Source organism: Nycticebus coucang, chromosome 13, assembly GCF_027406575.1.
Source record: "Nycticebus coucang isolate mNycCou1 chromosome 13, mNycCou1.pri, whole genome shotgun sequence".
Lineage (NCBI taxonomy): Eukaryota > Metazoa > Chordata > Mammalia > Primates > Lorisidae > Nycticebus > Nycticebus coucang.
This window is the reverse complement of record NC_069792.1, coordinates 33,226,052-33,244,104: the sequence shown is the minus strand read 5'-3', so window position 1 is coordinate 33,244,104 and position 18,053 is coordinate 33,226,052. Positions and strand designations below refer to the sequence as shown.

Genomic DNA, 18,053 nt, shown 5'->3' with positions numbered 1-18,053 from the left:
GAGCAATCCTCCTGCCTCAGTCTCCTGAATAGCTGAGACAGACACACACCACCACCTCGATTAATTTTTCTATTTTTTTGTAGAGATGAAGACTCACTCTGCTCTGACGGGTCTTAAACGCCTATCCTCAAACAACCCTCCCACATCAGCCTCCCAGAGTATTAGGATTACAAGCATGAGCTGTGCATTTGGCCTATCTTATTTAAAAACATTTTTTTAGAGACAAGGGGCTCTCTATGTTGCCCAGTCTGGTCTAAAACTCCTGGTCTCCCACCTCAGAGTCCTGGGAGCTGAGACTACAGATGTGAGCCACTGTAACTAGCTCTTGTCTTATTTCTTGATTGGTTCAGCACTCACTTGAGGAAAATTATGCTATTTTATAGTTCTCTTTTTCAGATCAAAACTGTTATTTAGAACTGCCTTACTAGAAAATAAAGAATGGTATAGTAACCTCTAAGTCTTGGCATCCTGAAGCATTTTTCTCATTGCTAATTATGACAAAAAGAATCAAATTAGGACAGCGTCTGTGGCTCAAAGGGGTAGGGCGCTGGTCCCATATGCCAGAGGTGGCAGGTTCAAACCCAGCCCTGGCCAAAAAAAAAAAATAATAATAAGTAAATATATAGAAATGCTACTTAAAAAAAAAAAACTTTTTAGAATGGTAGATTTTATGTATATTTTACCACAATTTAAAAAAAAGGTAGACAGTGCCCACAGCTCAGTGGGTAGGACAGCGTCCACATACACGGAGGCAGGCGGTTTGAACCTGGCCAGGCCCAGCTAAACAACAATGACAACTGCAACCAAAAAATAGCCAGGCGTTGTGGTCGGAGCCTGTAATCCCAGCTACTCGGGAGGCTGAGGCAAGAGAATTACTTAAGCCCAAGAGTTTGAGGTTGCTGTGAGCTGTGATGTCACTGCACCCTAGTGAGGGCGACATAGTGAGAATGTCTCAAAAAAAATTAAAATGAAATAAAAAGAAAGTAAAAAGAACTCCAATACCCATTAGCAATGGCTGTTTTTCCCTCCCCGTTTTTGGACTTCATGCGTGTGTACGGATTCACAGAAATTCCCAGACATTTCATAGAAATGCAATCACACGTGTGCGCTTTTATGTCTGGCTTCTTTCACTCTATATGTTTTATGTCATTACTTTTTATGGCCCCAAAATATTCCATGGTATGGATACATCACATTTATCCATTGATGGCTGATGAACATTTAGGGCTCCGCACAGTGGCTCAGCCCTGTAATCCTCGCACTCTGGGAGGCCGAGGCGGGTGGATTGCTTGAGCTCAGGAGTTCCAGACCCGCCTGAGCAAGACCGGTCTCTAAAAAGAGCCGGCATTGCGGTGGGCGCCTGCAGTTCCCGCTACTGCGGAGGCTGCGGCAAGAGAAGCTCTTGAGCCCAAGAGTTGTTTTTGCTTTTTTCTTTTTTTTTTTTTATCTTTTTTGAGACAGAGCCTCAAGCTGTTGCCCTGGGTAGAGTGCTTTGGCATCACAGCTCACAGCAACCTACAACTCCTCCTGGGCTCTAATGATTCTTTTTTTTTTTTATTTTTAGAGACAGTCTCACTTTACCGCCCTCGGGTAGAGTGCCATGACGTCACACAGTTCACACCAACCTCCAACTCGGGCTTCCGTGATTCTCTTGCCTCAGCCTCCCAAGCAGCTGGGACTACAGGCGCCCAACACAACGCCCGGCTATTTTTTTGTTGCAGTTTGGCCAGGGCTGGGTTTGAACCCGCCACCCTCGGCATACGGGGCCGGCTCCCTACTCACTGAGCCACAGATTCTTTTGCCTCAGCCTCCCAAGTAGCTGGGACTACAGGCGCCCGCCACAACGTCCGGCTATTTTTTGTTTGCAGCCGTCATTGTTGTTTGGCGGGTCCGGGCTGGATTCGAACCCTCCAGCTCTGCTGTGTGAGCCTTAGCCGCTTGAGCCACAGGCACCGAGCCTGAGCCCAAGAGTTTGTGAGCCGTGACACTATGGCACTCTATCCAGGGTGACAAAGTAAGACTCTGTCTGAACACAAAAAAAGAAAAAAAAAAAAAAGCACTTTTAGGTTATCTACTTTGGGGCTACTATGAATAATATCATGGACATTCGTGCCTAGGTTTCCACGCGAGCATTTCAATTCTCTTGAGTATGCACGTGTGCACACGTAGGGGTGGACTCTGGGTTTAGGTCTTTGAGGGCGTACTGGCTTGTTTTCCGAAGTTGCAAGCCACTGCATTACCACCAGCAGTTCTAAATTTTTTAGGCAAACATCGACACCCTCTGCCTGCAGTAACATGGAAAAGCAACCATAGCCCTGTCTCTTCTCGGCCTGGGTGGGAGGGAGCAGGCGCGAAGAAATTAACGCAGCGGGGACCAGCCGGCTGGTTTCCCTGGCCACAGAAGGGCGCCTGCAGTCCCGGGAGAACGCGCTCGCGCGCCAGGGCCCCGCCGCACCGGCGCTGCAGGAGCGCCACGGACTAGCTGGTGGGCGACTGCGCGGGTGCAAACCAGCACCCGGCCGAGGGCGGTGGTACCGGAGGTTGCTGTAGTGCGTGGCAGGGGTTCTGGGTCCTACTTGGTGAGGCTGGCTCCTTACCCATCCGCTTTGGTTGTGAAGTGTTTTCCTGCCGCCTTCCCCTCCTCAGTCCATCCCTGGTTGCTGACCGGGCGAGGAGGGGATAGGATTTCGCGCCTGTTGCAAGTGAAGCAGAACTTGGGGTTTGTTTTGTTTTGAGACCGAGTCCCACTCTATCGCCCAGGTTCCAGCTCAGTGGCGTCGCCCTAGCTCATAGCAACCTCAAACTCCTGGGCTAACGCGATCCTCCTACCTCAGCCTCCCAAGTAGCTGGGCCAGCAGGCGCCCGGCTGTGTTTAGAGACGGGGTCTGGCTCTTGACCGGGCCGGTCTTGGGCGATTCAGCCCGCTCGGCCTCCCAGGATGCCCGGGTCACACGCGTGAGCCACCGCGCCCGGACAGAACTGGGTTCTTTATACTCTGGGGAGGGCCAAAGACTTAGAATTCTATCCCTCTTCGCCTTTTTTAATGCTTTTCACAGCCTCCCGTATCTTTTCGTCCACTTAATCCTCTTCCTTGAAAATCTTCGACGCCCCAGCACCGCCACTTTAACGCTGGCGCCCAGACTTTAGCCTCCTCCTTTCCACGGTGCTGAGTTCCAGGCGCTGGTTTACTTCCCGCCGGCCTCGCATAGACCTGGGCGTCGCAGGAGGCAAAGTCAGGTTATCGCGAATGAACTTTCCCTGATCTCCCTGCGCTTCTCTTTGGGTGCCACACTACCTATGAGAGCAACATCATCCAGTCACGCCAACCCACTTACCCTTGGCTAATTATTCCTCCCCGTATTGTACGGACCCGCTACTAACCAGGTCCCGTGTAAAGTCTTTAAAATTCTAGACTCTAACTACTCCATTTCTCTTGTATGTTGTATGTAGCTAGCGCCCTAGCCACTGAGCTGTGGGCACCGAGCCATGAGTTTATTAATTGCTAAAGCTCCAGAACTGGCCATACTATTTTTAAGAATGTTGCAACACCTAAAAGCTGATTATTGACTCTTCCGCTACTCCAACCTACTTTACTAGCGGCGGCAGGGACTGATTCCCAAAATAAAAATCTGACCGTTGGCTCGGCGCCTGTGGCTCAAGGGGCTAAGGCACCAGCCACATACACCTGAGCTGGCGGGTTCAAATCCAGCCCGGGCCCGCCAAACAACAATCATGGCTGCAACCAAAAAAATAGCCAGGCGTTGTGGCAGATGCCTGTATTCCCAGCTACTTGGGAGGCGGAGGCAGGAAAATCGCTTGAACCCAGGAGTTGGAGGTTGCTGTGAGCTGTGATGCTCTACCCAGGGCGACAGCTTGAGGTTCCGTCTCAAAAAAAAAAAAAAAAAATCTGACCGTTATTTAGTCTCTGTTTTACAAATGTTAGTGAGTTCCCAAATAATCATCATGGACTACAAAAGTTTTCAGAATCTGCATAATCTGACCTCACCCAACTCTTTCTTTATCATTTTCATTCAGCCCTGAAAACCTAATGTTACCCCAGAAGCTGAAACTTGATGTCCTAAACACAACACGCATTTTAGGATCATTGTACTTGATGGCCACCGAGAAATAAACTCTGAAGTTTCACCCCTAAGTAATTTTGGAAAGGACAGTCTCAGTTACTTTTCTTTGGAAAGTAGCCTAAACTCCAAATAGTAGAAATATGGATCCAGTGGTGTAGAACTGATAATGGAGGTAGGGAGTGACCTCTATCTCTGGAACACTGCCTCCTCTTTCTCTTCACCTCTCTTCCAATAAGTGAAACATTCATCTATCAAATGACCCTTTTAAAGTAGAATTCATAGCTTCTCTATAACCCTACTGTATTCAATTAAAATGTCCTAAAACAATAGAAAATCTTATGACCCATATGCAAGATGATCCCAATATCAAATATTTGTAAAGTATTTCGTAAATGTTGGCCCTTTTGTGCTTCCTAGTATATTCATGTTTCTATTATAGCACTTAAATTGTCACATAACTGTTTACATGTGTCTTCCCTCACTGCACTCTTTGTGAAAGATAACAGGCTATGTTTTACTCATTTTTGTATCCTTCGTGCATAGGACAGTCTGGTACCCAATAAATAGTAGATGCCAAGTAAATATTTGGAAACCAGTGAACCAATGTGTTAGTCGTTATTTCTGACTTCTCTAAGTTGGCAGCTTCTTGAAAGGCAGTATCTAGTCTTAAGCATTTTATTCCTAGCACCTACTACAATTATAAATTGTTTCCAATTAGGGCCTCTTGTCTTTAAATGAATTTTATATATTCCATTCTGTACTCATTACCATGGTTTAATGTTTTATGTTGGTCACTGATAACAAGCTACAGAACTGAAAGGGCCTTAATTATCTAATACAACCCTTTCCTTTCCCATGCAGTGGTTCTCAACCTTCCTAATGCCTCCCAATGCTGCGACCCTTTAATACAGTTCCTCATGTTGTGGTGACCCCCAACCATAAAATTATTTTCATTGCTACTTCATAAGTGTAATTTTGCTACTGTTATGAATCATAATGTAAATATCTGATATGCAGGATGTATTTTCCTTGTTACAAAGGGTTGAGAACTGCTGCTAAAGAGAGGTCAGATGATTTCCCCACAACAACCAGGAAATGCTGGGTCTAGAATCAAGTTCTCAAATTTCCCAGGTTTCTTCGTTCTACTACATTTTGCTACTTAGATTAAATTTTCAAGACATCTATATCACTTTCATTTTAAAACACCAGAGATCCTCATTATCTGATACTGTTTATTTCAACAAGCATTTTTTTTGGAATTACCTACTCTGTTAAACATTTGAGGCTATTGTTTTTCAGTTTGCAATCTTATGAGAGGATCTTAGAACCTAGTGTTGATAAAAATGTTATTTGGCAAAAGAAAGCAAAGTTTTGTTTCTCTTCGGGTAGGAATTTTTTCAAAGTTAGAGATTTTACTTAGTTTTATTTCACACTTTAATAGTTTGTAAAGTCTTACTATAGGACTTCAAAAGTAAAATTTGTCTTACTTTATTTCTAGGTTTTCTGATACTTTTTCTATAGTTTCACCATCTATACTCTTTACCAACAACTGTGGTTTATCAGTTGGTAATACAGAAGAATCATTAACTAGGAGAAAATGTCAAATCTAAAAATGAAAGAGGCAGCCCTTATTTATCTTGACAGAAGTGGAGGCCTCCAAAAGTTTATAGATGATTGCAAGTACTACAATGGTATGTTTGGCAAAGATGACTATTTTATTTCACTTTATTTTTTTATTTTCCTTTTTTTTGTAGAGACAGAGTTTCACTTTATTGCCCTCGGTAGAGTGCCGTGGCGTCACACAGCTCACAGCAACCTCCAGCTCCTGGGCTTAGGCGATTCTGCTGCCTCAGCCTCTCGAGTAGCTGGGACTACAGGCGCCCGCCACAACGCCCGGCTATTTTTTTGTTGCAGTTTGACCGTGGCTGGGTTTGAACCCGCCACCCTCGGTATATGGGGCCGGCTCCCTGCTCACTGAGCCACAGGCGCCGCCCTCATTTTATTTATTTATTTTTTTGAGACAGAGTCTCATATGTTGCCCTCGGTAGAGTGCTATGGCGTCACGGCTCACAGCAACCTCAAACTCTTGGACTTAAGTGATTCTCTTGCCTCAGCCTTCTAAGTAGCTGGGACCACAGGCGCCTGCCATAACACCTGGCAATTTTTTTCTTGTAGTTGTCATTATTGTTTAGCAGGCGGGGCTAGGTTCTAACTTGCCAGCCTTGGTTGTATGTAGCTAGCGCCCTAGCCACTGGGCTGTGGGCACCGAGCCATGAGTTTATTTTAGAAACTCTCAACTAAATTCCAACATATAATTATCTTGACTATGACTTTTATCTGTTTTCACAGATTCTAAACAAAGTTCTGCTGTCTATCGATTCAATATTTTAATAAATCCTTCTGATGTTGTTGAATTAGATGCCGAACTTGGAAATCACATTTTACATCAGCCTTTACAAGCTGCTCGAGTTTTTCAATCAGTAAGTTAAAGAAAGAAATAATTTTATACCACATGGAATTTTTGGTAACTTTTTTGTTTGTTTGTTTGAAATCATAGGTCTGTTTTATTGCTGTTAAGACTCTCTCATTAATTGGACAATTACAAACAGAAACTCAAGTAAGTTTTAGTGAAATTTAGCAAAGGAAACTCAGATACAAACTTTTATGATGACTTCTAAATAAATATTTCTGTATTCATTTATTTTAACTGAGGAAAGAGGATCACTTGAACCCAAAAGTTGGAGGTTGCTGTGAGCTATGATGCCATATCACTCTATCCAGGGCAACAGCTTGAGACTGTTTAAAAAAAAAAAAAAATTCTTTTTGTTTATTAAAAGGTATCTAGGGTGGCGCTTGTGGCTCAGTAGGTAGGGCACTGGCCCCATATACCAAGGGTGGTGGGTTCAAGCCCGGCCCCGGCCAAACTGCAACCAAAAAAATAGCCGGGGTTTGTGGCAGGCGCCTGTAGTCCCAGCTACTCGGGAGGCTGAGGCAAGAGAATCACCTAAGCCCAGGAGTTGGAGGTTGCTGTGAGCTGTGTGAGGCCAGGGCTCTCTACCGAGGGCCATAAAGTGAGACTCTGTCTCTACAAAAAAAAAAGGTACACTATATTTTTTCAAAGTTCAATGAACTATCTTACACATGCATTTTTATTCCCTATATTGTTACTTATAACATTAAGCACTTTTATAATAAAACATTTCAAACATACCCGAAGCAAAGAGAATAATATACTGAATCTCTCAGATTTAGTGTTACAATATTTTGCCATACCTGTATCATCAGTTTTTTCCTGAAATATTTTAAAGCGAATCTAGATGTTCTATTATTTTATCCCTACATACTTTAGTATCAACCTCTGAAAACTATGAACATTTTTCCTATATAACTACAATGCCATCATCACTCCCTTACAAAAGTAACAGTAATTCCTTGATATCATCTAATATCCATTTCATATTAAAATTTGCTTTTTTTCTCAAGAATGTCTTACAATTAGTTGGCTCAAATCAGGACCAAAACGAGGTTCACGCATTATAATTGATTCTTACATCTCAGTAAGTCTCTTTCAGTCTAGAACTATTCCCCCCCCACCCTTTTTATACCAATGACTTTTTGAAGAAACTAGTTAATTGTCCCTTGTTATATGACCTGAAGTTGTCTAATTGCTTCTTTGTGGTGCTAGTTATCTTATTCTCCTGTACCTCATATTTCTGAAATAGAAGTTGGCTCTAAAGGATTTTTTGATTCAGAGTCAACTCATTTTGACAAGAATACACCATTGTTGATATAATGTATTCTATATTGCACCATATCAGGGGAATATAATATCTGTTATTCTACTTTTAAGTATCACAGTTGATCAGTGGGTTCATGTGATATCATTCTGATCTCTCCATTTTATGGTTTCTCATCAACTTTTACTTAATGGTTTTAGCAGCCATTGATGTTCATTGCCTAGAATCTTTGACTTTTTTTTTTTTTTGTAGAGACAGAGTCTCACTGTACCGCCCTCGGGTAGAGTGCCGCATGGCTCACAGCACCCTCTAACTCTTGGGCTTACGCGATTCTCTTGCCTCAGCCTCCCGAGCAGCTGGGACTACAGGCGCCCGCCACAACGCCCGGCTATTTTTGTTGTTGTTGTTGCAGTTTGGCCGGGGCTGGGTTTGAACCCACCACCCTCGGCATAGGGGGCCGGCGCCCTACTCACTGAGCCACAGGCGCCGCTTAGAATCTTTGACTGAATTAGGAGTTGTCAAATTGCATTTTTTTCAATTTTAGCATTTTTTCTGAATTTATTAGCTAAAATTACTCCATAGAAGAAATTTTTCCTCATCAACTATTTGCTTACTTTGAAATACAATTTTTACTGGAAAGACAGGATAAATGTGTGATTCTTTACCTTTATACATTTTCAGAAAGTAACAAGTTGAAATCTAGCAGCTTCCGATGATGAAACTCCAAGGTTTTTTGCTTTTTGTTTTTTCTTTTTTAAAATATGAAGAACTCATGGACTTTTTAATATAGCTGATATTTTAATGAATCTGTTATTCCTTTTGATGCTCTTCAAAATTGCACCTATATACTTTTGACATATGCCGTTTGCTTTTGATGGATCCCTTGATTTCTGTCACAAGAAGATGCCCTAGTCCATATGGTATATTTTCTGTCCCAGACCTGAATCAGCCATTTCTCCACGGAGCTCTGGTTCCTTTTAGTGAGAAATGGTATTTACAGATCACATTCTGGGTACTAGGAGTTCTTTGCTCTTGGGTTAACATTGTTTTTTCAAGTCTTTTCAGTGGATATAGCAAGGAAATGTGTACATTTTTGGAAAGATGAGTTCATACCGATATTTTCAATTAAAAACACTAGATTATAAGATTTTCACTTCTTTGATTTTATACTAGAACCTCTTTTCTCTTATGCTTAAACGTTTGTTGCTAACATTAACAAATCATTTAGTTAATTTACTCAGCAGTATACTTACTATATTGTAATGCAAGTAAAATTGGATCTGCAATTTTTAATACAATTTTATGTTCCTATTAGATTAATATTGTGCTGAAGTTAACACATTTACCTGCTCTGCCAAGTTATGCTCTTGATCTTAGTGACTTTCCACTTGATTATACATCTCAGAGATTTTATATGCTACAAGGAATTGTGATTGCAATGATGACTGTAACTAAGTATACACAAGGTGCAAGGTTCCTTTGTACAGATGAAGCATGCCCCCTTTCAAAAGGTAAACATTAAAATGGAAAATCAAAACATCAAGCAATTTATTGTTTAACCCCAAATTATGTTTATAGTTAGTTAGAAAACATAAAGTAGAAAGAGTGGAATAAAATTTGATATCTCCTAATGTGTATACTTTTGCTTTACTAATCTTTTTTTTTCTTGAGACAGAGTCTCAAGCTGTCACTCGAGGTAGAGTGCTGTAGCATCACAGCTCATGGCAATCTCCAATTTTGGGGCTTAAGTGATTCTTTTGCCTTAGCCTCCCAAGTAGCTGGGACTACCAGGCATCTGCCACAATGGCTGGCTATTTTTTTTTTGTTGGTTTTTGTTTGCCAGGCCTGGCTGGATTCGAACCCGCCAGCTCCTGGTATATGTGGCTGGTGCCCTAGCCACTGAGCTATAGGCGCCGAGCCTGCTTTAGTAATCTTTAAAAAACATTCTTTCTCCTTTTCTCCCCTGTTCCCAACTTAACAAATGCACCTGTGTTGCTGAAGTATTTGTTCTTTTTCTTTTTTTTGGAGAAAGAGTGTCACTCTGTCACCCTGGGATTGAGTGCTGTGATGTCAGAGCTCACAGAAACTTAACATTCTTGGGCTCAAGAAATACTTTTGTCTCAGCCTCCCCAGTAGCTAGAACTATAGGCAACCCCCACAATGGCTAGTTTTTCTATTTTTAGTAGAGATGGGGTTTTTCTGTTGCTCAGGCTAGTCTCAAACTTCTGAGCTCAAGCAATTCACCCACCTGGGCTTCCCAGAGTGCTAGGATTACAGAGGTCCTTCCTTCCTTCCTTTTTTTTTTTTTTTTTTTAGAGAGTCTCACTCTGTCTCCTGGGCTAGAGTGCTGTGCCATCAGCCAACTTCACAGCAACCTCAAATTCCTGGATTCAAGTAATCTGATCTTCCTATCTCAGCCTTCTGAGTAGCTGGGACTACTGGTGCCCACCACAGCACCTGGATCAATTTTTTTTATTTTTGGTAGAGATGGAGTCTCACTTTTGCTCTGGCTGGTCTTGAACTTCTGAGCTCAAGGGATCCTCCCACCTCACTCTCCCAGAGTGCTAGGATTTCAGGCATGGGCCACTTGCCAGGCCATGAATAAATATAATTTTTAATGGATTGAAAATAGCTAAATCTGAAAATAAATTATGAAATAATTATTTATAATAACAATTATTGTTGTTTAATAATAATAAACAATGAAATAAGCTTTTCATTGTTTTCTTTCAGGATTTCAGTATATAAGAGTGCTTGTGCCTGGTGCTACAGAATCTGCAACAGTAAGAAATGACTTTTTGTGTAATCTCTGTGCATCTTCACTTCAAGAAGACAGAAAATTTAGAGTAGTTGGTGGTAAAATGCATTTACATTTCATAATTACAATTTGTAAGAAATATCAATTTGTAAAATAGATATTTCAATGTGAAAATTACATTGAATGTATATTCTAATATGTCATTATTTTTTCACTTTTCCTTAAGATAAACAGATAGTTGAAATAATTACCACAAAGGCATTTCAGGCTTATCGAGGATATTCTAACAACCAGCCATTTAGATTCCAGTCAAATACAATTTTCCTAAGAGGTAAGTAAATTCTGTTTGAAGTCAAAATAAATTGCTATAAATTATGTAATTGACTTGTTTATACTCATATATTATAAATAGTACTTCTATAGCTTAAGAACCACATCTTCTTATTCTTGTGTGTTTTAAAAAATATTCGTATTTAAGTAATGTATCAATTATTTAATTAGTTATACAACACTCACTTAAAATGATACGCATGTACTAGCACCTGTCCATAGCACTATGCTAAGTAAGTCCTAGGGTTACAGTAATTTTAAGGCAATGATCTCTCATTATTCCGTGTGTGTCTTCAATAAATATTGGAGTTATTGCTCAGTTCTCTGGAGCTAGAGAGAAAAGGAAGAAAATGGAGATCATTGTTTAATCTTCACAGAAAGAAAGAAGTTAATCCAGGCCACCCCTTGTGAACTTGTCTTTTACAGCTTTACCATTAGTCAACTTCTAAGTGTGGAGGATCAGAATGTTTGGAATGATGTTTTAAAATAAACTTGGAACTCATGAAAAGCCTTGCCCAGTTTGTAGATACAAGAGAGGAACCTAGTATAATGCCAGAGGGTAGACTTTGTAAATAGACAGACCCTAGATGTGAATTTCAGTTTTGCCATTTACTAGTAATTTAGCCTTCAGCGAGTCACTTAATGCTCTCTGTTTCTTCAAATATAATGTTGAGGTAAGAATATCTACCTATCTTACAGTTTACAATTAGATAATGTATGTACAAGTACTCAGATGTTTTGTAGACAGACAATATATGTACAAGTAACTTATATGTATTGAAGACGGTAAAATTGTCTTCCCAAATAAAATTATTACTCATAAGGTCACTTTTATTAACATTCTTTGTTATTTAATGCAAAGATGTTTCATCTTATATAGAATGATTTTTTCTTTTGACTATATTATAGAAGAGTATCTAGTTGCTGTGTCACATGCTTCTTGAAGTTAATTCATCATTGCATATAAAAATCAAAATTTATCAGCAATAAAATTGTATCAACTTACATTAATAATGTCACTGTATATGGATATTATACTAAATAAAAGTAAACACTCAACTCCTGAATTATTACTAGTTCTGGATCTTTAAGCCATATGATCATGTACAAGTTCATTTAATGAATATATATATTCTTCTGTTTAATAATTTTAGATGAATCAGTGAATAAAATGAATATAGGAAATGAATATAAAATTATTGGAATTCCTACATGTGTAGAAACTGCACAAACTACTGTCTGTATAGAAGCAAATAATATAACTTTTTGTAATTCAAAAGGTAAGGAAAATATAAGCACCATATATTAACAAATATTTAAATTTAAATCTGTTCAGCAAATAAATATTGTTTGCCTGTGTGCATTCTTCTATATAAGAATAGAAGTTATAAACAAGGTATAACTTACTATAAGTTATAAACATGTTATAACTTATTATAAGTTATAAACATATATATACATATATAATTTGTTATAAGTTATAAACAAGACAGTCAAGGTTCCTCCTCTTAAATTGTATGAAAGACAGATAATAAACTTGTAAACTAATCAATAAGACAATTTCAAATAATAAATGCTATGAAAGAAATAAAACAAGACAATGTTGTGGAAGCCTCCTAACAGACAAGACTCCTTTCTTTGCGCTATGTTTTATTTTATTTTATTTTTTGAGACAGAGCCTCAAGCTGTTGCCCTGGGTAGAGTGCTGTGGCATCACAGCTCATAGCAACCTCCAACTCCTGGGTTCAAGCGAGTCTCTTGCCTCTGCCTCCCAAATAGCTGGGACTACAGGCGCCCGCCACATCGCCTGGCTATTTTTTATGGTTGAAGCCATCATTGCTGTTTGGCGGGCCTGGGCTGGATTCAAACCTGCCAGCTCAGGTGTATGTGGCTGGCACCTTAGCCACTTGAGCCACAGGCGCCAAGCCGAGCTAAGTTTTATTTTGATTTTTTTTTTTTTTTTTGGCCAGGGCTGGGTTTGAACCTGCCACCTCTGGCATATGGGACCAGCGCCCTACCCCTTTGAGCCACAGACGCTGTCCTGTTTTGATCCTTTTGTCATAATTAGCAATGAGAAAAATGCTTCAGGATGCCAAGACTTAGAGGTTACTATACCATTCTTTATTTTCTAGTAAGGCAGTTCTAAATAACAGTTTTGATCTGAAAAAGAGAACTATAAAATAGCATAATTTTCCTCAAGTGAGTGCTGAACCAATCAAGAAATAAGACAAGAGCTAGTTACAGTGGCTCACATCTGTAGTCCCAGCTCCCAGGAGGTTGAGGTGGGAGACCAGGAGTTTTAGACCAGACTGGGCAACATAGAGAGCCCCTTGTCTCTAAAAAAATATTTTCAAATAAGATAGGCCAAATGCACAGCTCATGCTTGTAATCCTAATACTCTGGGAGGCTGATGTGGGAGGGTTGTTTGAGGATAGGCGTTTAAGACCAGTCAGAGCAGAGTGAGTCTTCATCTCTACAAAAAAATAGAAAAATTAATCGAGGTGGTGGTGTGTGTCTGTCTCAGCTATTCAGGAGACTGAGGCAGGAGGATTGCTCAAGCCCAGGAGTTAGAGGCTGCATTGAGCTATGATGACACCACTGCACTCTAGCCTGGGAAACAGAGTAGTTTGAAACCCCATCTCAAAAAAATAGACTAAATAAATTAAATAAATAAACCAACAAATAAATAAATAAGACAAAAGATAAAAGCAGAAGCAGATGAGGGCCAAAATATTACCTTTATTACTGATAATTTCTTTTAACAGCTCCAGCAGATTTTAGCATAGTAAATAAACAAAAGTGGAGAGCAGACCTATTCTTTTAACTTGGTTCACAAATATCTAAATGTAGAAAAGTCTGGTTAAATCTTGGGTAGAGCTAGAATTTTTGGAATGAATAGATAGCCATCTGCAATAATAGAGGCCCAACTTGAATTTAAATGTAAGTGGATTCTAAATATTTCTACTTATCTTGAAAAGAAAAGTTTATTAAAAGAAAGCACTGATGGGCTAGTTTAGTGATCTTTTTTAATATTTTCTGCTGTTGAGTTTTTAAGATTTATTGATTTTGGTAGTAGAACATGTTTCCCAGGCTAGAGTGCAGTGGTGCCATCATAGCTCAACGCAGCCTCTAACTCCTGGGCTTGAGCAATCCTCCTTACATATAGGCGAAAAAGTGTGCTTTCTTACGCTGACATCCAGAATTAGGCAAATTTACCCACCCAAATGTGTCAAGAGCTGGGCTAAAAGGCCTCACTTAGTCCATGGGGATGGGTGAGTATAGAAGATCATTGCTCTATGACATCAGCCAAGAGGAAGGAGACTGGGATATACATGCACTGCATTTTTCCCCCAAATTGATCAATTTGATAAACCAGTCATTCAGGAATTGGAGAGATCTAGGGGATGGAGAAGATCTAGAATGTTGCAATATAGTACAGTATAGTGCTTTCAAAGTAGTAGAATATAAATCTTTCCTTTTAACAGCAACATTCAAATATTCCTCATTCTGCTTATTGTCCCTCATTGAAAGTGATACTATTTCACCAGGTGCAGTGGTTCACACGTGTAATCCTAGCACTCAGGAATGAGTTGAGACCTGTCTGAGCAAGAGTGAGACCCTGTCTCCACTAAAGATAGAAAAATTGTGGTGGGTGCTTGTAGTCTCAGCTACTCAGGAAGCTGAGGTAGGAGGATCACTTGAACCCAGGAGTTTGAGGTTGCTGTGAACAAGGCTGATGCCATGGCACTCTAGCCTGGGGCAACAGAGTTAGACTCTCTCTCAAAAAAAGGAAAGAAAGAAAGTGATACCCTTTCAAACATAGATATGCAAACACAGTAAGCAAGAGTTCCATGATCTGGTTCTGCTCACATCAATCTTTGGAAAAAAAAGAATGAAGAATTTGTCCGCAGGCCCCAGTCAATCTGTTTGAACACACAGGGTGATCTCTTCCCTTTATCATACTTCCTGGGGTAGAAATGATAGACCAGTGTGCCTCCAATCATAATTTAATATCATTGTAAGAATTTGAATATGTCTTTAAAACTATAATTTGATATTTTAGATAAATGGAATCAAGTGTCTGTAATGTGTTTTCGTTTTAAATCCCTTTCTAACGTATGTGTTAATATTTATTTTCAGTTCCTTCAGGAATTAGTGACGACTTCAAGCGTCTCCTTTCCTTGACTTCCAGTTCATGCTGGAAGTTTACAGCAATACTTGCCAATATCTTTGCATCACAGATTGTTCCTCCTGGGACTTACAATTGGCTCAAACTCTGTTTGTTGATGAGTCTTGTACAGACAAGTGACCGTAGAAAGGAACTGGAAGATTGCCTGGATATTTTAATTATAACAAGTGATACTCTACTAGTAGACAGGTAAATATGTGACATGAACTTTTTTCTTTTTTTTTTTTTATTAAGCAGACCTAGGCAGACCTAGGCTTCAAACCCCCCACCCATGGTACACAGGACCAGCACTTTAAGTGAGCTACAGGTGCCCAGCTGACATGAATTTTTTAAAATGTTAATTGGCCACAGGTTTGTATAAATTTTTTCAATAAGCATTATTATAAGAGGAATATTTAGGATTTATCTGAACTAGTATATATAATTATTCTAGTCACTTTTTATCAATAAAGTAATAAAGTTTTGAAACGTAAGTAGATAAATGAGATATTTGCTTTTAATATTTTGAGAGTGTAACCACTCGAAGTTTGAACCTTTTCCCTCACTCATTCCTTTGCGGATATGTAGCAAATGCATCCTTCCCAGCCTTCCTTTTCCCCCATTCCCTGGCTCTACCTTTGTGCTTTGTTTTCATTTTTTAGTAATCTTCCCCGCAAGGAGCCAAGAAGCCATTTTTAAATTTTTCTCCAAGATTCCATTCACTAATATTGATTCACTGTACCCAACAGTGCCAAAATGACTGTTTTGGTGATACCTCATTCCTAACTTTGGAATAGGCCTCTACTCAGAGTTTTGTGGCTCCCCATTAGCAAGTACCCTTTTCTTAAAAAGTGACATGAATGTTCACAAAATTTAGAATAAGCTCCTTTTAAAATATTTTGTATGTAATTCTAAAGCAAAAAATAAATTTATAAAGTGAATTTAAAATAGAAAAATGCAAATCACCATCATATTAATTATACAAATAATATTTTGCTAAAATTAAATTGCCACTTGTAATGATCCAAAATTCCATATATTTCACCACTTTGTTTTCTGCTCACGAAAGTATTTAGTTCCCTGACATACTCACCATGTCTGGCTATTTCCAAACTTTTAAATTTTATAATCTGAGAGGTAGAAAATAGTATTTTATTTTTATTTGCATTTCTTAAATGCATTTCTTATTTCAACTGGAAATAACTTTCAGCATCATTTAAATCTTACTAAACAATTGTATTATTTTTTATAAACCTCCTAATTTTGACCATTGTTTATTTTTCTTTTTTTTATTGTTTATTTTTCTAAGTTGTTTATCTACTTCTTACTAATTTGTGATGGCAGTTGAAAATTAAGGCCTTTGTCTCTTTTCCTGTTTGTCATTAACCATTTGACTTTTCTTATGATATTTGGGTCTATATGGCAGATTTAATTTTGTTTGTCTTGAAGTAAAATTTGTTTATAGTATAATAATCATATCTTATTATTACCATTAAAATCAATTAATGAATTTTAACAAATACATAGACTCCTATACTCGCTACCACAATGAGCTATAGAACATTTTTATCACCCAAGAAATTACCCTCATTCCCTCTTCCAGTCAGTTCCTGTCTCCACAGGAGATTTCTGTAACCATAGATTAATTTTCCTATTGTTAAACTTCATAAAATGGAATCACACAGTGCATCCTCCTTGGGGTCTAGTCTCTCTTGTTTAACAAAAAGTTTTTGAGATTGGTCCAGTTTTATGCGTCAGTACTTCATCATTTTTTTTGATGAGTAGTATTCTCTTATATGAATATGCCACAGTTGTTTTTCCAGTCTCCTAGTGGTGGATGTTGAGTTTTGCATGTTTTGACTAGTATAAAGCTACTGTAAACATTCTTGTACAAGTCTTTTTATGGAAATATTATTTTCATTATCTTGGGTAATACCTGGGAGTGGGATTGCTGTTTCATAAAAGAGATGAACATGTAGTACAGTATTTAACTTTACAAGAAATTGCTAGTTTTCCAAGGTGGTTGTACATTCCAGCCAACAATATGAGAGTTCTACTTGTTCCCAATCTTATCAAAATTTGTTTTGTCAATCTTTTTCATTTTAGACATTCTAGTGACTATGAAATGGCATCTCATGATTCTCATTTGCACATCTCTGATGACTACTGATTTGAGCTCTTTTTCATGTGCTTATTGTGGCTATTCATACATCATCTTTTATGAAGTGTTTCTTCGAGTTCTTTCCGTACCTTTTGAGGAGCATGCACATCTTAACAATATTCAATCTTCCAATCCATTAATGTTGTCTATCTCTCCTTTTATTTACATCTTCTTTAATTTCTTTCAGCAATGCTTTATAAAGATCATGTATGTTTTGTTAAATGGATTCCTAAATATTTGATGTTTTTGATGCTACTAAAATAGCATCAAATTATTTTATTAAATTCATTTTCAATAGTTTGCTATAAATATATAGAAATACAACTAATTTTTATATTTTGACTTTGTATTCTGTGACCTTGCATCAGTAGTTTTAAAAGTTCCCCACCTAATATTTTGCTAAAATTAAATTGCCACTTGTAATGATCCAAAATTCCATATATTTCACCACTTTGTTTTCTACTCATGAAAGTATTTAGTTCCCTGACATACTCACCATCTCTGGCTATTTCCAAACTTTTAAATTTTATAATCTGAGAGGTAGAAAATAGTATTTTATTTTTATTTGCATTTCTTAAATGCATTTCTTATTTCAACTGGAAATAACTGAGCAGCGCCTGTAGCTCAGTGGGTTGGGCGCCAGCCACATATACCAAGGCTGGTGGGTTTGAACCCCGACGGGGCCAGCTAAAACAACAATGACAACTGCAACAAAAAAATAGCCAAGCATTGTGGTGGGCGTCCGTAATCCCAGCTACTTGGGAGGCTGAGGCAAGAAAATCACTTAAGCCCAAGAGTTTGAGGTTGCTGTGATCTG

At 38.9% G+C, this 18,053-nt stretch overlaps 2 protein-coding genes across 2 annotated transcripts in view; one reads left to right on the top strand and one right to left on the bottom strand.

Annotated features, from left to right (window-relative positions):
* Positions 1 to 18,053, bottom strand: part of LOC128563566 (uncharacterized) — an 856,840-nt gene that overhangs the window by 252,057 nt on the left and 586,730 nt on the right. The gene's annotated exons all lie outside the window — the stretch shown is intronic.
* Positions 4,679 to 16,845, top strand: LOC128563572 (minichromosome maintenance domain-containing protein 2-like). The gene is made up of 8 exons (XM_053558965.1): positions 4,679 to 5,773; positions 6,432 to 6,562; positions 6,640 to 6,699; positions 9,135 to 9,330; positions 10,553 to 10,675; positions 10,804 to 10,908; positions 12,062 to 12,187; positions 15,048 to 16,845. The coding sequence occupies exons 1-8, from the start codon at positions 5,680 to 5,682 to the stop codon at positions 15,287 to 15,289; spliced, it is 1,077 nt and encodes a 358-aa protein (XP_053414940.1). The 5' UTR covers positions 4,679 to 5,679; the 3' UTR covers positions 15,290 to 16,845.